We start from the raw sequence: 25,521 nt of genomic DNA, 5'->3' as shown, positions 1-25,521 counted from the left end.
ATGTCAAGTAAACACAGTCAGTAGTTTGCAAACAAGGCTTGTTTTTGTTTTTGTTGTTTTTGTCTGCTGGCCTGTGTACAGCCTCTGTTGTGTTTACATGTTGCTCCAAATGAGGATGCCACTAACAGAGCAGGAGGAAGTTTCATGTTTTGCGTCTCCTGGGATTCAATTTGTACTTACTGACCTCAGTGGGCCCTGAGCAGCACACTGTGGGAAAATGTCACAAATGGATGGGGGGTGTTCAGAACATCTCCTTTCTGGAGGATGAAACTGGGATGATGACGGGTGGGCTTGAAAACTGGTAGGGATGGATGGACTGTAAAAGTAGAGGTAGTTAAGGATTAAAGTGGTTATGCGCTAATGAAAAAGAATTAATTATATGGTATAGTGTTCATGGAGGCCACTATAATGTGACTGTCGTGTCTGTAAAGTAAAGCATTTTTCTTTTATTCATTTGTTTTGATTGTTGGCTTGCAAATGTGTAATGGCTGACTGCCTCCTGCTGGACAAAGTTATCAGAACAAAAGTCATACCAGCTGTTGTGTTGGTCTCTTTATTCATTGTTTATTTAATTTGTGAGTATATCGCTACCAAGGTGACTCAACTTTTTTTTTTTTTTTTTTTCATTTACAAATTTTATTTTTTTAAATTTTATTTTTCAGGTTGAGTTTTTTCAATTTTATATATATATATTTTTTCATTTTATGACACTGGCCACCTACCATGAATATTTTATTATAATTTTAATGTATTCATTTATTTTTTTTATTTCAACCATGTATTTTTCATTTGCATTTGGTTTTCACAATATGACCATCACCATGGTGACCCAACATATTTTATATTATTTATTATGTTTAGTATTCTTACTGTATTTTGCTGGTTTGTTTTACTTATTTTAATTTGACTGCTGCCATCGTTTTAGCCATGTTTGAAAATATCCCCATAATTTAAGTAACCCTTGCAGTAATTCATAATTCATCTAAACTGATGTCATAGATTTTCCAAAAGGGGCTTCGGTTCAGTTCAAAAGAGTATTTTAGCAGATGCATACCAATGGAAGTCAGTGGCTAGTGCCAGTCTCCCCTCTTTTCTCCCTTCACCCTAAAAAAAAAGGGGGTGGGGGGTTTTTGTGGGACTATTTTGAGCTCAATTATGTGTGCAGGCATCTTAAATCACATTTCCTCAAGTGAGAGGAAGCTCGGAAAGCCTTTTCCATGGCGTTTGCTCTTGTCCGTGTTTCGCCCATTAAGTCAACAAATGCTGCCTCCCAAAAAATCTTGTCACAAAGGTGGAGACTCAGAAAAGACATCATCGTGACTTACATCATCCAGCTCACAATGTTGCCGCGTTTGGGGAAATCATTAGGCTGCGAAGACTCCAGTGGAATGTGTTTACTTTGGTCAGGTTTGCACTCAGTGGAGCGCTGGATTGGAGTGATGGAAGTGCCACATGCTTTTGGAACTGTTACTTCATCATCTCCATGCTCCTACAATTTTTCTTCCCCACATCTATGATTGATTATGTCAGTCCCTGTCATGGAATCACTGACGTGAATATTGTGTTTCATTTGGATCTTTCTAAAAGCTTGATGTCAGAATTAGAGTCGGATCACGTTAAATGCGGAAGGAGCCATGTCAATAATACGAGTGTAATGCGATCAACTGTCGTCCTTGAATCGTATCACTCATTGTGCATCGACAAACGTATCCAATCGTCTTTTATCGGAGAGATGCAGAGCTTTGGTATCTGTGCACTCGTATCGATAGGCGTTCAGTGTCAAATTATACATCTAAGACAGGGGTGTCAAACTCATTTTTGTCGCGGGCCGTATTGAGTCAGTTTCCTTCAGAGGGCCATTATGACCGTCAACCCAAATAAATGTATAAATGTCTTATATTATATACAATACAGGGTACACGACAAACTAGTAGTTTTGAAATCAGAGACTAGTAGAAACTGTTAAATTTTTTAAAAAGATGAATGGTAATAAAAATTGCTAGCAGACAATTGAAGACAATTGGCAATTTTAGTATTGACACAGTCGATGCAGAATTTGTGTTCGCGGGCCGAATATAATTACATTGCAGGCCAATATTTGCCCGCGGGCCAGAGTTTGACACCCCTGAAGAGATTCCACTGTAGAAATGCAGATGCTGAAAAAGCAGTCAAGTCATGCAGTTTAGTATGTGCCCGTTGTGAATGTCATTACAAAACAAAAACGTATTGACGTCTCGTCCCAAATATCCCTTATTAGGAAAACCTTAAATGGGCCATCGTGTGGTTACTTTCCCTATGCAAGGTATGACCGCTCATGCAAACACCGCAGAGTTTTTCCAGTCTGAGTACACCAGGAAGCCGCTGAAAGTGCTGTCTGTCTTGGTGCTGGAGTAGAATCCATTGTATTCCCCCAGAGACATCTGGATCCACACCTGGTCCCCGGGAACCAGGTGGACAAGGGACCCGCCCGACAACGCCGCCGGTTTGGGCCAGTTGCCGAAAAACTGGAAATAGGAGGCGACGGTGTGTCCGTTTTTCATGAGGTCAAACTGCAAACTGGTGCGGTACACGGTGGCGTGGACGGCAAAGTAGTACACGCCGGGGACTTTGCAGGTGAAGCGGCCCGTCTCAGCGTTGTAGTCGCCCTGCTGGTTGAGCAAGATCTTGTCGAAGAGCACCACGCCGCCCGCGGGAAGCGGCAAGTCGCGGCCTTCGGATATTTTGGCGCTGAAGGATGATTTGGGGGCCACAGCGCACTGTCCCGCCTCACCCTTCTGCCCTCGCTCTCCGGAGTCACCTTTATCTCCTGTCAGGCCTTGCTCACCCGTCTCACCTGTGGGGTACGCAGGCGGGAACTATCAAATACACAAGCGTATTGAAACTGAAACAAATCTGGCTGTTTAATTATCTTATGTGATGTACTTTGGTGTGGGCCGCAGTCTCCAAACTAAGGTTTTGGGCCATTTGAGGCCCACTGGGTAATTTTTAGTGGCCTCTGGTATATTTTCCTACCAGCACTCTTAAGTCAGCTTCCCCCATTATGATAAAAATAAAAAACTATTTTGAAAAGTAGCACTTGACTGTATTGTAACCTATAAAAACATAAAAATTGGATAGGTTGTGCACCATCATAATTCTCAATGGGGAATTGTGTTGCACCTTCTGTTGTGTACGTGCATTGGCCACCAGGGGGCAGTATAACGCATAAAGACATACCTACAGACACAACAGGTGATGTCTATGAAGTGCTGCCTCCACAAGTGAAAATGCTTTTTTTTTTTTTTCCAGGACACTTGCTGAGAAAATGCCACTTGCCACCCTGGTTGTCATGGTAACAAAATGTGGACTTGCCTCGCCATTATCTCAGCAATATATAAACACCGTATGTATTTATTTTAAATACAGTTTTAAGTGAGAGAAATTAGTTTGTTACCTGAAGCTCCCATGTCCCCCTTTTCTCCTTTCTCCCCCGGAGCAGAATCTCTTCCGTCCCGTCCATCTCTCCCAGGCAGACCGGGGGTGCCGTGAACTCCGGGAGAGCCCGGGATGCCAGGGTGGCCCGTACACAGACTGGGAGGAATCTTGTTGTCCTCTAACAGAGTAGAGAGACGTACTTGGAGAACAAGCAGGAAGAGCGGTAAAGGCAGCGACTTGAGCGTTGTCATTGCAGAGCACCTGCACACAGAGAAAAACAGCCTGAGATTTCAGCGTTTAGACTGAGCCGCACAACTGTCTGAGGAGCAACCTACGACTTGGTCAGTGAATCTCAAAATGTGCTTCAATCCCCGTTGCACACACCCCCTTGTTCAACATCGCTTATCCTGTCCAGGGTCACGAGGGATGCCGGAGCCTATCCCAGCTGACAGCAGAGAAAAGGCAGACTGCAACCCGAACTCGTTGCAGTCTGTTGTATTTAAGTACAATACAGTTGAATTTAATTTGTTTTCAAAGGTTTTTTACCCATACTCAGCCTGCGATTTCCAAAAACTGAAATGAGATATTAAATTTACCAGCTCAGTAGCCTAGTGGTCGAGTGTCCTCCCTGAGACTGGAAGGTTGTGGGTTAAAACCCCGGCCGGGTCATACCAAAGACTATAAAAATGGGACCCATTACTTCCCTGCTTGGCACTCAGTGTAAGGGGTTGGAATGAGGTGTTAGATCACCAAATGATTCCCGAGCATGGCACCGCTGATTTTCTAATATAGTTGACATTATTAAACCTGTATTTTGGGATAAATGACTGAGAAAGTACATTTTAGGGACTAAATTAATGAAACAAATATGACAGAAGTCACATCTGAAATTTGGACTAATTCCAGGGCTCACACTCCATCTCGGGAAGTGGCTGAAAAAAGCCCCAGTGGGAAGCAAGCAAATGCCTTTTAAATTACTTTACATTACTCAAGACTTGCTGACTGAAATCACGATAGGACAACACTGGCTTCTTAACAGATGTTTGTAATGAAAGCTGAATACCAGACAGTTGACTCAGAAATAAGTCACTTTCCAAGTGTTAAAAGTTTATTGTGAATCTCAACTTTAGCAATGTTACTTTTTGTTGACGCTTGGTGGTTTTTGGAGGAGGGCGGGTCCTGTCGAGCTGCGGTTAATGAAACACATCAGCCAGTATGGGAAGCATGCATGAGGTGGACAGGAAGAAGCACAGCTAGCAGCATTGCTGACTTTTATGGCTTAACCATAAAAAGAAGCTGTGAAGATGGAGAGGAATGTTGAAGACATTCATAGGTGTATGAAAGCCCTCAGGAGGAAAATATATCTCTTTTGAAAGCTAAGCCGTGATTGGTCGTTGACTGACCCTAAGCAACCGTGATGTCATTTGTAAGTAAGTAGCAAAATGGATGGGTGAAAAAAAAAAAGAAAGGTGGATTTTGCACTTAATTTATATTCCATAAATGCGCTAGTAAATTTCATAAAAACAACTTTCAATTTTTAAAGTATGACAAATTGTAAATTGATTGTCACTAATGAAGCAAACTGTGGCAAACAACAGATTACAATAAGTGTAATGAGGCCAAATTCAAAGGTACTTTTTCACAAAATCGAACATTTGGGATTCTTGAGTTTCTGTACTAGCACGCAACACTTGGCTCTTCCCACAATTCTTCTCGTCAAGTAAAAAACTTTATTAAATCTTATGTGACTTAGCTTTTCTGTGTGTGCTCTTCTTCTATCAAACTCAACAAAAAGCATCTTGCAATACATTTACGCCTCAAAAGTCAACTTACCGATGTCAGCCAGCTGCTGGCCTCTGCGAGCTGAAAGGAAATGATCATGAAATCCAATTAGGCGGTGGTTTGGGTGTTTGCTGTTTTGGGTGGAGGACAGAGAGTGAGAACGAGAGAGAGACAGCGAGGGAGGGAGGGAGGGAGGGAGGGGGGAAGAGAGAGCAAGAGAGAGAGGGAGGGGGAGTACAAGTGAACATATTTTGGTGTGACATATTAATGCAGATGGAAGGAGAGATCTGAAGGGAGGATTATGTAACGTTATATTGTCTGGAACAAAAGCGGCAGCTGTGCTCACAAAAATGTGAGCCTGTGTGAGTTTCAAGAAAGGATTAAGTTGTCAAATGTGGTTTTGAAATTGGGGCTAAGATTTTTGAAGTTGGGTTTTAAAGAAAAAAATTGTAGAAAAATAAAATCTGTATTTTAAAAAAATAATTGTCTCTTATTTTTTTAGGCATTTTTTAAATGCCCATGTATAGTAAGGCTTTTGTTTTGTTTTTTAAATGACCAGGTTTTTATTTAAAAAAAAAATAGAAAATCTGCCGTTACTGCAGAAAATGCTTATGAAGGCTGAAATGCAACATTTTTAACACGTTATGATGAGTGAGAATAAAATGAAATGAATTGAAAAGTTGGACTAAATAAAATATGTTGTGCCATGTTATTAGTCTTCTCACACGATAAGACAAAAATGGACTAAAGGAGACATGTTTATTATTTAAACTATCACTTAAATAAAAAAAGTGCATAGAAAATAAACATGATTAGAAACTTTTCTTTTTACACATTATGTACAACTTTGTTTCCTCATTATACATTCAACCGAGTATAGTTTTGTGGTTTATTTTCTTTTTCACTGTGGTGGTTTTCCTTCATTGCTGGGAGAGAACACTGTCATGAATACGGTTTATTACGATGATGATGGTGGTGACAGGCGGATTATCGATAAGACAATAACACTTATTGAAGGCGTTTAAAGACAGAGCCTGTTCAAGTTTTCTGCCCCCCCCCCACACACACACAAATTTTTTACATCCGCTCCCACGGCGAATCCACATTCCATCCAAGGCTGATGAGTTTTCACCAGAAACAATCTCATCTCGCTCACACACATACGCGCACACAAACACACAACCCCGACTTGTTCGACCTCTGAAAATTCCAAGTAACAACTCCTTTGTGGATGTTGCACAAAATAAATAAATTAAACATTCAGCATTATGACTCTATTTAAAAAAAAAAAAACCAGTACATAAGTACAACCAAAGCTTCAGAGGACTTAAAAACCGCCATTTTGGTGGGATATCGAAAAAAAAAATCAAATTTTTAAATTATTACCACATCAAGTAAAAGTCCCTGTTTTAACATACAATGAAAGAAGGAGAAGGGGGAATAAAAAGAAATGACCTCAAGAAATTCACAAGCACATGAATACACTTACACATCACATAAAACTGCTCCTTTGCGAGAAAACAAAGAATGAAAAGAAAAAAAAAAAACGGCACCGCCCCTTTCGTGGTCTGAGGTGCGATCACAGGCACCGCAAAAACTGGTACTGGATATCCATTATACGAAAAAAGAAATGATGCACGTTAGTTTCATCTGATAGTACTGTAACACAAAACCATTATAGAGTACATTGAAACATTGCTAGTATAAATCGGCTGTTTTTGCTACTGTAACTAAGTTTGTCTGTCCATTCCATATATTTTATAGATACTAACGTACAAGACTATGCATGTGTCTGTATAATATTGTCATGTATTTATACTATAATTACAGACGGAGAGGGGGCGGGGCCACTGATGTGACCCCTGCCGCTAAGAGGAAATGAAGTCCAAGAGGCCTTTCACCGAAAGTTTAGAATTTCTAGACGGAGCCCTTGAGATCGGCAGACACGTTTGCGCCGATGCTCACGCGTGAAGCCATCGGATCTGTCGGCACGGCGACGGAAAAGAACATCCACGCTCGCAAAGCAAGGAACGTGGAAGAATTGAGTTTACATTCATTGTAGCAGCACAACCCAGCCAGTCGCCCCTCCCCCCCAGGTGGCAAGTAGGAGGGGGCTTGTGTATGTACCCTCACCGTCAGGGTAGCGGTTTAGGCCCACTTCACTTTGGTGCCCACTGACAGTCAAGTGCACTTGGTAAGAGCCTCACCGCTCTGGGACCTCTCTGCCCCCCCCCCCCATGACATAGGATCAAGTGTGGGTGTTTTTCACCAGGGGAGGGGGGAGGCAGCGTGGGAGTCACTGCGAATGATGTCAGCATGAACGGCAGGAAAAGAAAAAAACAAATGGATGTTTTTATGGAAGTCCTAACACGGTTGAGCTCTGGTTACATGACACAGTGGTGCTTTTATGCACTGGAGTATTAGTGCCCGCACTGAAAAGAATGAAAAAGGAAAGTCATTTTCCAAGACTAATGTATTGTCAGTCGTTTTTGGGAAAACAAGAAAAAAAAATACAATTTCCTGCAAGCCCAATGGTAGTTTTTACTGTTATCGTTAGCCTCAAAGCACAATTAAAAATAGTTTTAAATTTATGGTCACAATGTCAGTATTAAAAAAAAAAGTAATTTAGTGTTTTTTGTTGCTTTCCAAAAATTTTCAGTTATGACTTACAAAATACTCAAGAAAAACAGAGGTATCCATTTTTCTTTTTAAGATACAAATCAGAATGTTTCATTTAAAAAAAATATTTTAGATAAAATTTTGCAGTTGTAATACATCAAAGTGGTGCAGTTGCGGAAAACACGTCAGATTTGATAGAGAATTGTAAATTTTCGAGATTAAAATTATAATATTTTGAGAATAAAGACATATATTAAGATAAAGGCATAATATAACAATAATAATATAACAAAAAATCCATATTTTTGAGGTAATGACTTTCTTAGAACTTTTTCTTAACTTTTCAGTGCAGTTCTAAACATCCTTTGCACTCACTGGCTATGTGGAGCATCAAAATAAAGGCACCTCACTATTTAAAAAAAACAACTTGATATCTTGACTAACCTTTGTCTGCTTTTTTGATGTGTACTTATTGATATGACTTCTCTTCTCTGCGTGTTTGTGATGTGGTGAGGAGACAATAAGGCTGGAGAGAGGAGATATCAGATGAGGATCAACCATCTAAACTCTCCCAAGTGCATAATAATAGTAGTTCACATGAGCCACACCGCCAGCTCCCAATTATAACGACGATGATGACGACAAGAAAAAAAGAAATTAGCTTTGACCATAAGGCCCGGGTGGCGAGCTCCTGGTGGACTGAAGCCGAGCGGACCGAGCCAACGTCAGTCTTTGGAATCAAATAAAACATTCAGACCTACAAAATGATAATTAAAAAAAAAAAATAATAATTTACAAAGGCAGCGGAGTACAAAACATAGAGAGCGCTTTAGTGTTTGTAAACCTCTATTTCCTACAAAAAATGGCAATAAAATAAATATGACTTTTTAAAAAAATATAAATACCATCATTAAGTGCTATTCACTAGTGAGTGCTTTTTAAGTCTTTTTTTTTGTTGCTGCTGTAGAAAAATATACATTATTTACATTTTTTTTAAAATCGTGACATTTGCCTTTTTCCAATAAAAAAAAAGACAGAAAAGAGACAAGACTTTAAAACACGTAAGAACATCTCCGTAATAATAACAACAATGGTTATCACAAGAGGCGGTGTGAAAATATCAATTCAAGGGCGCCATGTTTGTGTTTGGTTCTCTTTGCTGCTGTCATTTGGAAGGATGAGTCCAAACAGAATCATCAAAAACGAGAGACGAGATAAGAACGACGGCGCGCTTTCTAGAAAATCCACTGCTCTCCAGGGATTGCCTCAACGAAATAGAAAAATCTAAAAAAAAAAAAAAAAAAAATGAAAAGATAAATAAGTCTACTAAAGCACGTCAGTAGAGTCTCGGGGGCCCGTGGTTGTCAGTCCACCAGAATCTCAAGCTGCCTTTTTTTTTCCCCCCTCTCTTTCAAGAGGCTCCAGCCAGTTAAGAACACAACGCTCCCATGGTCAAATCAAGCGCATGGGCGTGACGAATAGTATTTTTTTGTTTTCCTCATTTGAGTCGCTCTCAGGTCAGCAGGTTTGTACCTTTAGCGAGGTCAAGTCACCATGGCTCTGAAGGCATCAGGGCACATTCACACAGGCCAAATGTGCACAAGAACAGCTGATCACACCAGAGAAAATATCAACTAATTCAAACGGATTTCTTGTTCCTTCGACAAATTGCACTTTGGTGTAAAACGGAACCTTTGATTATTTTTTTTTTCTTTTAAAAATAATTAAACTGATTGAGAATGGGTCTTTTTTTTTTTTTTTGTCGATCGAAATTTCAATAAAATCAAAGTGTCAATCAGCTAAAGGTGAAGCTTGGCGAGCCACATTTCGCAAAAGGAGGCACGATATATTTGACTTTCTATTTATGGCCCCTCCTCCTCTGCATATTGCGTCCGAGCGAGAGCAGACTCGAGTTCAAAAGTTGGCACAAACTTGTCAGTTGAGGAACTTGCGGCACTTCTTGGCGCCGCAGTTGCAGGGCAGCTTGTTGCCGGCGTCCTCCACGGGGAACTTGTAGTCGTACGTGAGCTCCTCGCCTCGGTGGATGCGGCGGGCGGCCAGGATGACGATGTGCTTCAGGCCGTCCGCCGTGATGACCCGCGAGTAGCAGTTAGGCTCACACGAGTGGTTGATAAAACGCGCCGCGTTGCCGTGCACGGTGGCGTCCACCACCTCGTAGTCATCGATGCGGAACATGTAACAGCCGATCCCCTGGGAAGACAGAAGCGCAGTGACCCACATGCTTAAGCTAGCATGTTGATTACGCTAATGTGCTAGCAAATACAATTCACAACCCTAATATGAAGGTGGCTTGTTTGAAATGATAGTTATTTATGTAACATGAATCATGACTGTGTGTTTGCTCGCTGCGTGGCCTTGCTATGTGATTTTAAATGGTTTGCTGCCATCTTGTGGGGAACGTTTGTCATCACAACCCCTTTTTTTTGTTTATAGTGAAAGATTTGGAGAAACTTTCTCATTTTATTGAATGAGAAACCATGTCGTAAATTTTATATAATTGCTTAGCGTAGCTTCACCCACACGGATGGATTGACTTTAGCGTGTTAAATAAATGAAAAGAGAAGCATGTCAAAGTAGCCCTTGGGGGAAAAAACTGTTTGGACATTTCGGTGTAAAATGATTCTGCCGCCTTAGCCGCAAAACCACACGTGCTTCTCGTCCTCACCTTCCCGTCGTAGTATTTCTCCCGCTTGTCGGTGAGCACGGAGCGGATCACGTTTCCGGAATATTCAATGACCATCTCGCCCGCGTCGATGGTTTTCTTGCAGAACAGACCGCGGCCGTGAATGGGGGATCTGTCAAACGATAACAGATCGCATTTCGCATCTGAGCCCTGGAAAGACTTTTTGTTGGGTCTCAGGGGAGCATCAAGCGTAAAATGAAAGTTATTCTTTATTACTGAATACCTGTATACTCCAATAGTTTCCTTGGAGGTGGCCTTGAGGTGTTTGAATCTCACAGCGAGCGGCAGTTCCATGGATGCACGTCTGCAAGGAGAGAATAGTTGAACAAATCGAATCACTTCAAATTGTTTGTGCGGTCTGACTGACCTGGCAGTCCTGAGCTGTCCTTCCTCTTCATCCTCTACCTGCGGCTGGTACTCAGGCGGCTGGCGGTGTTTTGAGGCCAGGAAATTGAACATGTCAAAAACAGACTTCCTGCGGGGCAGACAAGTTCAACAAAAGGCAGCATTTAGACACGCTGTCCAAGAATGGACTAATTCGGCACGTGTGGGGGCCGCAAGCCAACCTGTGGTGGACCTCGGCTCGAGCGGAGCCGTGGGGATTGATGTGAGGCTCTTCGGTTTCCTTGGGTTTGTGGAAACGGAAGCGATAGCTCCGACAGTGTCTGGAGCCGTAGAGCTGCTCTAACAGAAACACCACAGCTTCGTGGACCACTCCCAGCATCCTCAGTCCGTTCACCCCTTTGAGAGAAAAAAGGAAAACCATGAAGCTAAATGAATTTATAAATTAGCAATGATGAGTCAAGATCCTTTTAAATATTGCACGTCACCTTCAAAGGACACCTTTTGTAGTTTGGCGTTGGAGCGAGCTTCCTGCACTTTATCAGTCAGGGACTTCCAGGCGTCTATAAAACAGACAATTAGGAACACGATGGACATGATGTGGAAGTGTGAAATTCACCTTCGATGCTTTCACAGCGGATGTGGAAGCCGTCTTCACTGTGAATCTCAAAGATGATGCCCTTCTTGGGTTTGCTGTCCAAGCCGGTCTCTCTGCCATCTTGGTTAGGAGGTAAAGCGACTGCGACGCAACCCGGTCCTGTGGTAGGAGAACCTTTGTCTTTGACGGCAACCTTTCCGGGGAAACCGGGATCTTCTGAGTTCTTCTTTTTACCGAGGACGCTGCAAAGGATTCAAGTAAGCATTGACACAGGTCAATAGAGAAAGTATGAAGATAGGCGAGGAGAAGCGGCGTCTCCGTACCTCTTGTTGTTTGCCTTATTTGGGGGTTCGTCCGTGTCCATGGATTCAGGATAGCTGGCTTCTTGAGAGGTTCTTTCCAAGACAAGTGGAAAATTGATGTTTTGAAATTCAGTTAGAGATTTAGCAAAGTGCCAACTGAGGAATTAACTCACCTCGACTTTGAGGGATTTTGTCCCGCCGCGGGATGCTCCTCAGCTTGCGAGACCTTCACCTTTTTGCCATTGCTCATGTCTGTGCTCTTCCTGCTCCTTTTCGCTTTGGGTTTGCCCTTTTCCGCCCTTGAAATTGTAATTGTCGCCGATGCCACACCGGTTGAGTTCTGCAGACTTTGATCAAAGGTCCGTTGTATGGGAGTGGTTCTGCAGCTCTGGGAGTGCAAGGAAGTCTGGTTCTGGGTAAAGACTCCGACGACACGACCTTTCATGGGGCTCAGAGTGGTGGCTGGCGCAATTGTGACGGTGGTGCTCGCGCTGGAAACGGCAGTGTGAGGTCTGGAAAAAGTCGGACGTAGGTGCAGAGTGCCGCCTTCTGTATCTCCGTGCTGAGTGACGGCCACGCTGAAGGACTGCTGCGAAGGCAGGACGCAGATGCTGTTGGCTAAGGAGGTCACGGGAGAGCCCAGTTGGGATACCAGAGGAGTCGGACCCGTGGACTGAAGGACCACCTGCTGATCGGACAGGCTCAACCCGTGCGGGCTGGCCTTAAAGAGGAGATTGCTAATGGACCCGGTGATTTCAGTCGAGCTGAGGACGGGCGTCGAGAGAGACACGGACCCGGATGTCAGGAGGCCGGCGGCGCCGCTCGAGGGCACGGGAACAACGTTTAAAACTGACTGACTGGTGTTGAGTCCCGAAGGTAAGATGTGAGTGGAGGAATCCAGCACACCAGCCTGGGCAGTGCCGGAAATTCTCGGCTGAATGAGTGTAGTGGGATCCAAGTACATGACGTTACCGGATTTGGGTCTTTTGATAATATTAGGAACCTTCCGCTGAGAGCTGGTTAGGGTACTTAACTCGACTACGCCACCAGGCTGGCCGGGGATACTCGCTGTGAGCTGAGGGGACGACAGGTTGATGAGGGTCATGTTGGGAGGTCCGACGTCGGGGGCCAGAGTGGGCTGACTGCGCGAGCGAGCTAATTTCTTTGTTTTTTTGGGCAGAAGACGAGATATGGGCCTCTTCTTACCGTGGGCAGAGGAGAGAACGGTCGGGACGGCGGTGAGAGACGACGCGCTGGACACGATGGTGACACCGGGGCCCAGCTCGTGCCGCCGACCCGCTTCGGAGACCAGAATCTGAGGCTGCTCGCGAGAGGACAATCCGATGAGAAGTCCTGAAGTGGTGCTTGGAATTCCTGCCTGGAAGCCAGCCTGGGCCGTTCCTCTGAAGGTGTGAATCTGAGGGGAGTGAGACATCGTACCTAAGACTTTGCCACCGGCAGGAAATATAGGCTGGGATGCAGATAGTCCGGTATTCAAGCCCGTGGCGAGCGTCATGGAGCTGAGCACGGCTTGAGAGCTGGTGTCCATCACTCCCGTGGCTGTTATTTTTTGGGTGACTCCATTGGGGACAGTCTGGAGGACATAAAGAGGCTGAAACTGTTGGTTGACCACAATGAGTTTATCAGGGCTGGGTTTGATGACAGTTGGGGCAGAAACTTGAACTTGGGATGGTCCTGGACCGGGCACGGGGCTGCCTGCAGCCGCGGCTGGGAGGAACTTCTGACTCTGAAGAGGAAGCGACGGGGAGCTCGGCAAAGCAGGAGCGCCGGGATTCCTCGAAACATCCTGGTTCACTGTGGTTTCGATCACTTGACCGATAGCGGGGCTCGGGATAAATTGTTCAGGGGTCATGTGACCTTCAGCGACTTGCGCATCCCTGTTTCCCAAAGTGGCGGAATCGCGTTGATTCTCCGAGGGTGACACTCCGGGTCTCGCTCTTTTCTTGTCCCCGCTCTTCCCTCCGCTCATTGAGTCCGGGTCGGGCGTCAAGCCCAACATGTTGCCGCCGGTATGGTTCTGACTGGGATTAACAGTCGGACTGCGTGTGGTGAGCACAGAAAGATCGGAGGGCAGCTCAAGTGGAAGATACGGCTCCTCGACGGAGATAGAGCTGTTCACGCTACTTTCGCCCACCCCGCCGCTTTCAGCGCTGGGCAGAGGCTCGGAGAAGTCATCAAACAGAATATCTTTGCGCCGGTTGACGTCCACCCCGTAGCCTTCATCTAGCAGCAGCTCGGAGGAGGAAGACTCGGTTTGCTGGCCCAGGGCCTGCATTGACATCGGCGTGTTGAGAACAAACTCCATGATGTCTGACGGCAAAATGTTACCGCAGTCATCGCTGTTGTTATTGTCGGAGTCTGATTTAAGAAGGTCTGTGTTGAGGGATAGTTGAGCATCCAGAGGATCCTGGCCCTGACTTTGCGGCTGCGACTTGCCACCTAAAGCCAGGCAGTTCTCTTTGTGCCCCTTTCGAGCGGTTCCGCTCAACGTCGCAGTTCCTCCGCCACTGCTGTGTGCGTCTTTGGCAGAGTCGTGCGAGTCCAATTTCTCCTGGTGCCTGTCTCTGGCCCTTCTTCTCGGGGTGCTCTTGTGCGGCGTGGAAGCTGAGGTGACTGTGGTCGTCGTGGTGCTGGCGGTGCAGATGCTCGTGTCGCTTTCTGAGCCGTCGTCGATGCCGTCCAGCTGACCGATGTGCTGCTTGCTCAAAGTCCTGTCAAACACGCCATACAAATGTCAATGAGAGAAAGAGAGAAACCGAAAGAAAGAACTTGTAGGAACTTACAGTGCGTTGCGCATGTCCTCTTCCGTTTTTTCTTGTGCCCTCTGCTGCTGTTCTTCATCTTCTAGAAAGCGCTGGAGCTGGGAGCCCCGACCCAGACGCTGATCCAGTCCTTCTATTGACGGCAGCCCCTCACCTGGGTTGATTATTGTCCGTGTGAAGTTGTAGTAACACGGGTCCTTGAATCGCTGGTTCATCCCGCTGTCATCTTCATCTCCGCTGTCTCCTGACGAAGAGGACGTGCTCATGTCATCCGCCCCGTCCACTTGTCCCTCGGCGGACTTCTTGCGGCCGGTCCGCCTTTTAACCACGGGTCCGGATCCATCTGCGCTGCCGTAGAACGGAAGGTCCTCTTCCCCGTATGAGCGGACCCCGTAGAAAGGTGTAAGTCCAAAGAACATGTTGGAGCGAGCGCGGGCACTGCGACGAGGGTAGCGCCGCTTGGCCGAGCCCGACCCGTCGCTGTCGTCCTCGTGAGGCGTGTCGTCGATACCCCTGTCGTGATAATCGTCATGGCTTTCCGCCTCGTCTTCCGTTCCTCGAGTGAGGAGGCCGTGGTGGTCTCGTAGCTCAGCGCGCGGGTGGTCTTTCTGCGAGTCCTCCTCCTCTGTTTGGGTCTGGGTATCGGTTTCTGAGCTGTCAGTGCTGCTGGCGGAAGGTGAGGAGAAGAGAGCGGGGCCGTCACGCTGACGGGTCGCCTGGCCAGCAGGAGAAATTGAGGAGGTCGTTGTCGCGGGACAAGCGGATGAAATGCCATCCACGTTGTTGGTGCCGTTGGGGTCCGTCTTAATGTCGGGTTTGAGAGGCGTCACGAGGGGCTTCTTTACAGCTTTCTTTTTCTCTCTCTCTCTCGAAGACAACACTAACTGCTTCATCGTCGGTTTGACGTGGGACTGAAAGGACGTCTTGGTGGCTTGGCTGTTGTCCACGCTGCAGCTGAAATGTTCTCGACTCTTTGAAGAAGACCTGTCGCTTCCTGGTTTCTCCGACGTCTCCCCCTGAAGCTTGCCGTGGGATTTGGCGCCGCTTCCAAGCAGCTGAGCTTTACTATTGCTGTTGGGATTTGCGCCGTGCGCGCTGGAGCTGCCCGTGGCTTTGGTGGTGTTGTTCAAGAGCGGCGATTTGCTGTTGTTTTTGCTATTTTGGAGATGTTTCACTCTGTCTCGGTCTTTCGACGACTCTCGGTTGCCTGCCGCCTTGACTTTGGAGTGTTTGTCTTTGGCGGCCGAGGCCGCCGTGTGCGTGGAGCTTCGTTTGCCGAGGTCGTCGTCCGCCGGTGTCCTCGATGACCAAACGGCTTTCATTGCCGCTCCGGCAGCTGGACTTGACGAATGATCATTTGATTTACGCGCAAGAGTTGGGGAGTTCGATTTTCCCACAACCGTGTCATTAAAAAGGGAAGACGGCGTTAAGCTTCCCGTGCTGTCCTTCTCCGAGCCGGGTTTGTCCTTGGACTGGATGACGTGAGAAACGGACTTGTGATGAGCCAAAGAAATATTCTGCTCTTTGCTTCCATGTTTCCCGTATTTGTGAGCCTGCTTGCTGCTAGCGCCTCTCTGCTGATGGCTGGAGAGGACGGCGGTGCCCACGGGAGGAGAAGACTTGCCAGGTGCCAGCCTGGGGTTCTTACTTTCACCTCCGCCGTGTTTAGACTGGTTGCCAGGGTCACTTTCTTTCCCTGAGTCTTTGTTTCTCTCTGTGCTTCTATAACTGGAATCCCTCGAGGGAGGTCGACCCTTTTCCGAGTCTCTGCTGGATGGTCTGTCTTTTGCCGTGCTAAATTGTCTCTGCTTTTCAGAGTCTCTCAACGCCGAATCCCTGCTGACAGCTCTTGCTTTTTCAATATCCTTTGAGCCGGAATCTCTAAAGGCTGATTTGCTCTTCTCGACATCTCTGTTGTTTGACTCTCTGTTGGCCTGTTTCCCTTTGTCGGGTTCTCTGTTTACTTGTCGCCTCTTCTCTGAATCTCTCGAAGCGTCTTTTCCGAGAATTCTTGCCGTGTCGAATTCTTTCGTAGCCGGCTTCCTTTTTTCTTGCTCTTTGGCTATTGATTCAGCAGTGTCAGAGTCTTTTTGCCTGAAGTCGCTTGATGATCTGTTCCTTTCAGCATCCTTGGAGGATTGACCTCGACTCGACCCCTTAAGCTTGTCTGTGTTTCGTGCTCCCTGATGCGTGGAAGGTTGCGGTCTATTCTGGCCTGTCATGAAAAGTCTTGCCCTTTCCTTGTCCCTCTGGCTTGAGTCCTTGCTGGCGCGTTTAGCCTTTTCGGGGTCTTGGGCAGGTGAGGAGATAAGTGGAGGGGGTGAGGTAAGAGGTCGTGGCAAAATGTGAGTCAGTGATTTTACTACTCGGTCTTTATGCAGTTGGTGGGGAGGAGCAGCGTGAGAAGGAGAGCTGTGGCGTCGGGAGTCAACGTTCCGTATGACCGGGTCTGGTGAGGATTCACTGATTTGAGTCTGGGGTTGAGAGGAACCTCCTACAAAAAAAATAATTATATATATATATTTAAAAAAAGAAGTGAGGACGACTACAACAATGCTCCAATAACATACTTGGCATAATACTATAATGTCTAAATATCTCTATTATTACGTACTGCTGTACCTAATGGAGTGTCCAGTAAATAAAATGTTCTACCTGGAGAAGGCTGGGTGACAGGTGGGTAGCTGGGTTGCCGGTTTCTGCTGTAGACTCGAAGCTTGGGGGTCTTGGCAGGAGACAGGGTCTCTGTACGCCTCGGAGACTCAAATGGATCAGGAAAGTCTTCAGAAAAAAGGGGGAGATCAACATCCTGCCTCTAAAACTGGTCAATTAAAGCTGAGGGCGTTTGGAGTACCTTGTACAGGAGGAGGAGGAGGACTATGTGCTATGGTGATGTTCTCCTCAGGGGCCACCATGTTTTTAAACTCGGACTCTCCCACAGGAGGGTGACAAACCAGGATCCTACAAGTGTACACGCAGCGCTTTCGTGCATCTAAAGTACTCCAGTACACCCTGGAACATCTGGAAAAAGGCAGATGACGTCATAATTCAAGTCACTCCGTATCACTTTTTTTTTTTTTTAAGCCACACTTACTGGTATCCAATGGGAAAAAGTTTGCGTTCGCAGTCTGAGAGTTCAGTCAATATGCCCAAACAGTCAATGGTCATGGAGCCTAGAGAAATTGGAAAAAGTTGCAATCAGTCATGACGCAATAATGTACCGACAGGATTGCTTTACACTACCTATCATCATGTGAACATTTTCAGGCTCCAGTCCTGCCAACCATTTCCTCTTTACACTGATTCCCTCCAGATCGACCAGAACCCTGCGCGTCACCTCAAAGCCAGACACCACCTGCGGGAGGGGAACAATTTCAAAATGCGTCACAAGTCCTCACTGAAAGCCGTTTATTACGTTGTATGTAATTATCTCAATCATTTCTTACTTCTCCCTTAATTAGATCCTTGTGCTTGGAACAATAGACTTTGTTGTCCTCCAGAAAGACGCAATGGCCCTGGCGGGCACACATGAAGTGAAAGTTGCTGGTGCAGGAGGTGAAGCAGCAACCCACTGTGGCGCCTGGTTTTTGACACATCTCACAGCGCTGTGAAAACCAACATGAGGGGGGAAATATTTATTTCATGCTAGAGCTGGATCAGATCAGTTCTTTATCATCTACCATGTGTTTTACTTACCAGCTGTTTCCCCCTGAGAACAGCCATGTGTACATTTTTAAGGGAGCCGTCATCGTCCTCAAAGACCTCCGCTGACCACAGTGCGCAGTTGACGTGTGTCCACTCGTTCTGTCCGATGTACAGCAACCTGCCACCCTCCTGGACATGTCACATGCGACGCGGTTTTAGCATTATGGATATTCCCAACGTGGATGAAGCGGACTCACGTTTGTGTTCTCGTCTCCGTATTTTAGACACAGTGCACATTTTCTGTTGTCGCTAACACCTGGTGGAGGAGGAAACTCTGGGCAGTCTTCACAATCTGGAAGATTGCATCAAAGTCATGACAAAGTATTGCATTTTCTTTTCCCCAAAATCCCAGAAACACCTCGACTGTTTATATTTGTTTATATTTGACTCATGAAATCCATGTTTAGTTTCTGCGAGAGGTTCTTGTTACCTGGTATAAGTGGAGGTAGTGGAGGTAGAGCTGGAGGGCGGGGTGGAGGTGTTGCTCGAGAATCTGGTTCAGCAGGGAACTTGGGACAGGGAGCTGGAATGATGTTTTTGATGAGGTGGGGGTGCTCAGAGCGGGACAGCTCCAGTCTCTCCTGCCACTGGGCGTAGTTGTGGTCCAGGGATGGGGGCAAGACAGCATTGGGAAGGAGACCACTGCTGAGGACAACAACAGCAGCACACACACAAAATTTGGTTCTTGAGAAAACAAAATGCTTTAATATACCACTACAAACACAATAATACACTTATTACTCAATAGCTTTCAAATTAACACAGTATATTATCAGCTCTTGGATTTCCTCACGGAGCAATAGAAAGTTTCCCAGAGTAAAACGAGAGCAGTGACACCAGTCTGGATTCCATCTAAAAGTCAAGGCGGTAAAGACGGCAACTGGATCCACGTGATGGATCATTTTGTTTCCCCCCCCCCCGTATACAACTTGACAAAGTCAACGACAAGAAGACCACAAATATGAGTCTGAAAGTGCCACGTGATGCCGTTACAGTTCGTCTCCCAATAAAGTCTGCCAAGCATATAATAAATAATAAATGGTCTGGGAAAGCTGATAGCTCCGAAGAGAGTTCTGAGCGCTGGTGATTAAGCGAGAATGTGTCAATGAGAGTGTGTGTGTGTGTGTGTGTGTGTGTGTGTGTGTCAAGCACAACTCCAGTGCTCGCTGGCATTGCATGGTTACACGTGGCATGAATATTCATCGCAGAAATCCATCGTCTCTACAAGGAGCATCATTAATTCAATACAACCGTTTCATTAGGAATTCTCAGAGAGGGAGAGTCGTCTTCGAGTGCTGCTCTATTCCATCGATACAGTCGAGTTTAAACTGCCTATAATCTGGTCCATTTATAAAAAAAAGGAGAAGAAAAAATCGGACTGGTTGGGTTATTTTATTGATCCGCTCTTGTAGGTTTTTTTTCCACTGTAGTCAATAAAGGACTTCAACATAAATTCAGAGGGCAATCATGCCATTCATTAGCTTGACTAAATCTCACTTGGCAGGAGGGCAGGATATGCGTTTAACAGCTTGCCTGTCGATCAAACCACTCCCATTAACATCAACTACAACTGCGGCAATGTATAGAACATTCCTTTATTCCACACAAATGGAAGGCTTTGAGATATAAAAAAAAAAAGAGACTGAGAAAAATCATTTCAAAACTTTTTTTCACCTTTGACCTGCAGAACACACTATAAATGTGTTTTGATCATTTCCAGAGGGAAGTTAAAATAACCGAGACACTGTGGTTGCACAAGTGCGCACACCCTTTGATGACAGAGATGTTGCCCTTTCAAGACTCAGAACTAACCACACCAATTCAAAATTCTTGTTAAATAGGAGTCAGCACACATGTGCCACCAAGTAACCCCAAATAAATTCCAGCTGCTGGCTGTAGTAAGCTTTTCATGATTCCTTTTTTTTTTTTAAATTCAACCTTGGCAGCGGTAGTCCACCGAGATCCACCCGTTTGTCCTACGCCACTCATTTAGTCGATTCAGTTTGACTTGAAGGCTGAAGTGGCTGAAACTCTCATCTTTCCTCTCAGCCTTTGTATCCACTCCATATCTCAAAAAGGAGGTTGGCGCACTCAAACCAACACGTTCTATAAATATTAGCTTGGCGCTTTCTAGCAGCCTCTCGCCGCCACACACGACGGTATAGCATCTCTTTCTCTTGGGTAATTACAGACCTCCGCTTCAGAGAAGAGTTTAAAGGCTGTGCTCACATTACATGACTATTAAAACCTTGATTCCCACAGTGAAACTGGAAAACACAAGACGCAGCAGCCGTTCCAAGGAAACTGTTTGAAAGCCATCAGATATTAATTAACATCGTTTGACAGTCTAAACAAGCAAAGAAAAATGCTTATGATACAGAAGCACCGCAACTTGTAGCTGATACTCACTTGGCGCAGACATTTGGCCTTTCCCAGAAGCGGGAATCTTTCGCTTTGAACCAGGGAAAGTTTCGGTCCATTTGCTGTAAGAGAACAATCAACTGTGATAATTCCTTGACCTAGTATTTGGCTTTTTCCGTGGAATATAAATGAAGGAATATCACAGCTTGTCGTGATTACGCATACGTTTTACAATATTGTAGTAAGGTCTTGTGACGCAGCAGTGCTTACCCGGATGAAGTAAGACTTGACCATGCTGTTGGCCTTCCGGCTCTCAGGCTGACCAATGTCACTGTTGATTGCAGTCTGAATGATTCGCGCAATGTCGTCACTGAATGCCAGCTGAAAGAAAGAATGGACACAGTCTTAGTGGTGACTTGATTTAGGAGTTTAATTTATTCTGACCACACGATTTAACGAAAGCAAAACAAAAAAAGAGGCTACTGTACACCTTGGCCACCAGGAGGCAGTAGAATACATGCATACTCAAATACACAGTCACAACTGCTGAGTAACTTGCAGGAAAATAGTATAGCTTTTCACAGATGATAAAGAATATATGATTGTGAATATTGTTCTATTGTCTATTTTAAACTCACGACTGGATAATATCCTTTCCATTATATTTCCTAGCACCTGTCTGCTACTTTCAAAAGATGAAAAATTACTGAATCGTCATAATAGCAGCTTGAAACTATTACCAAAAAAAAAAAAGAAAGGTACGTACCACAGATTTGTAACGGCCCTTATCCATTTTCTTCTCCACAGACTCCAGGTCTGCAGGGGAATCACCGGAAGTTGCAGTCGAGGCTTCAGTCAGGACTGGAGGGTCTGGGCCTTCAGGGGAGCGACGAGATGGAAGGCTCTCTTCAGTCTCGGGGTTCAGCTCTGGAGGTTTCACCGCCTACACCAAAGAGGAAGAGTTGTTGTGAGAGTGGAAAAAATATAAAGAGGCACACAAAATCAAAATTGTCTCTATGATTATCTTTTCTAACCTGTCTGTAGCGGAGTAGGTGAGTTGAGGTGCGCGAGTTGAGCAGTGCAGTGAGGATGTGGCGAATGCGGCCCTGGAGCTCCCCTTCCAGCGCCGTCCGCCACTCAGCCGGCTGGCGGTCTGTACATTTGGTACACGCGTAGGCAACGCTCTCCGGTAGCTTTGACAGCAGCTCGTACATTTCATCTGAGGCAGACCGGGGGAAAAATGACGGGTCAGTATCTTGCGTATTATTGGCCTCATCATCTTTCCACGGCTCATCAATATGATAACCGAGCGCTGACAGGTGACAAGCGTGTGAATCTGCAAGAAACGGTTTTATTTGGCCTTTCTGAGGCCGGTACACACCTGTCAGGCTCTCACACTTGGCATGAACCCAACAATTGCAGCGTCCGCACTGCATCGTTTTGCTCTCGTGGTCCTCATCATTGTAGCACTTATTGCAAAGTGGGCAAGGGTTCCCTATGATGAGGAATAAAAAATCAGATTATTTGTGATCAAATGTCAGATTTTTTTCCCCACAAAAAAACAAAACCTCCATGACGTTTGAGCATTTGACCTTTACCCTTTGGTTTAATAAAGGTTTATCAAATCCTATCAGTTATGGCCGCACCACTTTGGCTATCGTGTGCTGGCCGCTTACCTTTAGCAAAGAGTTTGGCACAGTCGTGACACATGGAAAAGTCATGTGACCACTGGGCATCCCAGGACTTGCCGGGCTTGGTGGTTCCACAACGCTTACAGCAGACACACTTGGTGCAAATCTGGAAACAAACAAACAGGCATGAACAAGTTAAGTTGAGGACCACTATATTGCTCAACCTAGCATGCAGTTGTGCCAAAAAACATTCAAGGTGTTAAAAGTGACACTGTGGCTAACACGTCACGTTTTCATAGTTGCTGTCTGGGAGAAGGAAGAAAGTCGATGAGGATTTGACACTGTCGTGTCAAAGCTGGAAACATCATCACGTGTGAACAAAAGCTTGGGAGAAGGTGAGACAAAGTGTGTAGGAAGTGTGGAACGGCATCATCATCATACCCAGACTTTCTTCTTTTTGGTGGGTCTTGCAGGGTGGTTGGGGCTCAGGCACTCCGGGTGATAGCTGTTATGGCACTTAGCACACTCCAGCAGCTGCTGCTATAAGGCCAGAAGAAAAAACAGATCATGCAAATATCAACTATACACCGATAACATCCGAGATTCACAATGCAAACACTAATGGAAACTGCTCCGAGAGATGTCGAGCTAAGGAAGGCACATGTTCGCAAGTGTATCAGGCAAGATTTTTTTCTGAGCATGTAGCTCCCATTTTCAGGAGTTGATTTATCGGAGGCGGTTAGACACGCCAGTGGCCTCGCTGGGAGCTTTCGAGCCACACGCTCCGCTCTCTGCTCGTGTCGAGGAGCCAGAAATGGAAGCCAATCAAAGTAATAAATAACTTAACGCCCTCTAGGCGGATATTTGTTCCAAACAACTCCGAGTGTAAAAAAAATCTATTTACCAAGCAGAGCTCCAATGAGTAGATTAATCATATCCGTGTTGCTTATCAACTTGGACTAACAAGCCAAAACAATGCAACAAGTGTTTTTGACTTCCTTTTGTAAATCACACATGCATAGATGTACGTACGTTATGTACAGACTAAACTGTAATGAATACCATGTGTGGCTAACGCCATGTGCAGCATGCACAGGATTTGAATGAAATAAAAATCCATAAAACTGATAAATGGCAGTCTGCGTGCAACGCCAGGAAGAGTTTTATGAGAAGAGCTTCTTCTTTGTCTGGCGAGATAAAAAGAAAAAAAAATCATCCGTACTGTACTTAATGTCTTACTTTAGTTTCCTGGTGCTGGCGCCCGCAGGCCTGACAGAAGTGACATCGGCGACAACACCAGTTTTCAAACTGCTCCTGGAGAGGCCGTTCAGATTCCCCCAGGCAAAAGAGATGGAACGGTTCGCAGCAAACCTGGCAGAAAACAAACTAGAGACACAGACAAGAAACAACACATTTAGTTTTTAATGCACCAACAATATTATTGTAGACTCCCACCACCGACTTGACAGGAAAATCAAAACGTTTTTACGACAGGAAGCCTGTAGGAAATTTCAACAGCGCTTCATATCTAGCAAGCATTTCAAATATCAATTTCTTCACCTCGACATTTCCACTGCTTGCACATAAGAAGCAAAGCACCCTGGGCGTGACAGGCACAGAGGTGAGCTGGCTGAGGCCACCCGCCTCCCACACCTTCTCTACATCGTGGTCCCTCTTGAAATCAACTCTGATTCGATGCACTCCGTCGCAGGGCGCCGTGGACTTTGCTTGGCCCCTAGTCGAGGGAGTGCCCAGCCAGTTTAAAGTACAGCTGCCGGGGGATTTCGTGGTCAGCGTCTTCTCGGGTGCATCATAAAAAAAAAAAAAGGAGGAGAAAGGTAAAGAGCACAGTGGATGATTTGCATCAGGGTAGGAATGAGAACAGCAATTTAATAACAAATCTTCATTAAACAGCCTTCATAATTAAAAACATTGATCCAAAAACTAAATGTCTTGCATGCCAAGAAGTGCATATATTTACATTTTGCACCCAAATGAGGTCATCCCCAAATTAGCATTAGTAAGAATTTAGCAGAATATAGTGACTTCAGCCGGTTTTTAAATCTGTGGAAATTTTGACCCGCGCCGTGGCTAATCCCACTTAACGGCTACTAAGCTTCTAATTATATATGACAAACATTTAGGTTGATCAACCGCTAAAAACGGGTGGGAAAGGTCCAAGTTTCCTACCTTGTCTTTTGGTTTCTGTTTAGGAAATGGAAGAACAGAGCGAGAAGATGGCTTCTTCAGCTGCTTTGGGTCAACTAAGGAAAAGTAAAAACATGGGAGAAAATTAGTCAGACATTTAAAATTTTATTTTACAAATTGAAGTAACACAAGGTAACAAATTTATAATCTAGATTACACACTCATCCTCAAACGTCATTATCAACTTTGTAACGTAATAAACATATATGCTAACTTTGGTTAGCCTACTTTGTTGACAGAGCCTCCATATTGCTATTGTCTTTTTTTTAACGGAGCCATTTTGGTAGAATACAGGCTGCAGTTACAAAAACCACCCCAAAACAAAAAAAAAAAAAAAAAAAAAAAAAAAAGAATGGTGTCGCCAGTCTCTTACTTGTATCTGACCCTGCTGTTGCTGAGCTCTGCTGTTGCGGCGATTGTTGCTGAGTCTTCTTCTTGGGCTCGCTCAATGGAATCTTGGTTGAGGAGTCTTTCCTTGCCGGTGCCTGACCGCTCGGCGGCCCCTGCGGCTGTTGGGACGGTTGAGGATGAGACGGCATGGCCGGGGAAGGGGCGGGGGAATTCTGAGCCGAGGACGAGGAGGAGGAAGATGAGGAGGACGAAGAGGATGAGGAGCTGGACGAGGAAGGTGACGAGGAAGAGGAGGAGGATGACGACGCCGGCTGCTGCGCTTTGTGGCCCTTCTTGCTCGGGATGCTGCTGGAGACGGACTTGGATTCCGGAGATTGGGCCTGGCCTGCGAATGTGCTGGTGGTTTGCGGGGATTCATCCGGGGAAGGAGAAGATGACGGAGCTGGGGAGGATAGTTGTGGTGGTGACTCTTGTTTTGACTTCTCCTCGCCTGGGTTGGGAGGAGGAATTTCGCTCTTTTTGTGGGGCGGTTCCTCCTTTGACGGCGCAGCAGCGGGCTTGGTGCCAGACTCCGAGTTCTGTCCTTTAACTGGATTGAGACCTTCCTTCTTCTCAGCTAACCGGTTCCTCTTCTTGTCCTTTTTACCTTTGCCCTGCTTCTGAAGAAACAGCTTTGAGGGCATCCACTGCAAGTTCTGACACTTCCTCATCCTGTAGACGA

General features: G+C 45.5%; 2 protein-coding genes across 3 annotated transcripts in view; both read right to left on the bottom strand.

Annotated features, from left to right (window-relative positions):
- Positions 1–2,011: 2,011 nt before the first annotated feature.
- Positions 2,012–5,492, bottom strand: c1qtnf5 (C1q and TNF related 5). Its single transcript, XM_037268252.1, has 3 exons — positions 5,248–5,492; positions 3,434–3,675; positions 2,012–2,833 (listed from the first exon to the last, which is right to left on the bottom strand). The coding sequence occupies exons 2-3, from the start codon at positions 3,663–3,665 to the stop codon at positions 2,313–2,315; spliced, it is 753 nt and encodes a 250-aa protein (XP_037124147.1). The 5' UTR covers positions 3,666–3,675; positions 5,248–5,492; the 3' UTR covers positions 2,012–2,312.
- Positions 5,493–5,941: 449 nt separating this feature from the next.
- The window catches only part of kmt2a (lysine (K)-specific methyltransferase 2A), a 33,747-nt gene continuing 14,167 nt past the window's right edge, over positions 5,942–25,521 (bottom strand). Inside the window, exons 6-34 of one of the 2 annotated variants that reach the window (XM_037266892.1) lie at positions 24,823–25,511; positions 24,432–24,505; positions 23,802–24,038; positions 23,481–23,627; positions 22,683–22,781; positions 22,287–22,407; positions 21,992–22,105; positions 21,645–21,829; positions 21,377–21,553; positions 20,881–20,991; positions 20,659–20,732; positions 18,680–18,891; positions 18,447–18,541; positions 18,241–18,378; positions 17,991–18,149; positions 17,788–17,899; positions 17,639–17,717; positions 17,399–17,565; positions 17,200–17,325; positions 14,566–17,038; positions 11,935–14,493; positions 11,783–11,854; positions 11,481–11,701; positions 11,350–11,424; positions 11,086–11,260; positions 10,887–10,994; positions 10,743–10,823; positions 10,502–10,631; positions 5,942–10,026 (exon numbers count right to left, since the gene is read on the bottom strand). In XM_037266892.1, coding sequence (XP_037122787.1) covers positions 9,751–10,026; positions 10,502–10,631; positions 10,743–10,823; positions 10,887–10,994; positions 11,086–11,260; positions 11,350–11,424; positions 11,481–11,701; positions 11,783–11,854; positions 11,935–14,493; positions 14,566–17,038; positions 17,200–17,325; positions 17,399–17,565; positions 17,639–17,717; positions 17,788–17,899; positions 17,991–18,149; positions 18,241–18,378; positions 18,447–18,541; positions 18,680–18,891; positions 20,659–20,732; positions 20,881–20,991; positions 21,377–21,553; positions 21,645–21,829; positions 21,992–22,105; positions 22,287–22,407; positions 22,683–22,781; positions 23,481–23,627; positions 23,802–24,038; positions 24,432–24,505; positions 24,823–25,511 — 9,286 coding nt within the window. In that variant the 3' untranslated portion in view covers positions 5,942–9,750. Of the gene's footprint in view, positions 10,027–10,501; positions 10,632–10,742; positions 10,824–10,886; positions 10,995–11,085; positions 11,261–11,349; positions 11,425–11,480; positions 11,702–11,782; positions 11,855–11,934; positions 14,494–14,565; positions 17,039–17,199; positions 17,326–17,398; positions 17,566–17,638; positions 17,718–17,787; positions 17,900–17,990; positions 18,150–18,240; positions 18,379–18,446; positions 18,542–18,679; positions 18,895–20,658; positions 20,733–20,880; positions 20,992–21,376; positions 21,554–21,644; positions 21,830–21,991; positions 22,106–22,286; positions 22,408–22,682; positions 22,782–23,480; positions 23,628–23,801; positions 24,039–24,431; positions 24,506–24,822; positions 25,512–25,521 lie in introns of both variants that reach the window. The other variant, XM_037266890.1, reaches the window with a different exon arrangement.

Source organism: Syngnathus acus, chromosome 13 (genome assembly GCF_901709675.1).
Source record: "Syngnathus acus chromosome 13, fSynAcu1.2, whole genome shotgun sequence".
Classification (NCBI taxonomy): Eukaryota; Metazoa; Chordata; class Actinopteri; order Syngnathiformes; family Syngnathidae; genus Syngnathus; species Syngnathus acus.
Note: the sequence above shows the minus strand (reverse complement) of the source record. Positions and strands in the feature narration are given on the sequence as shown.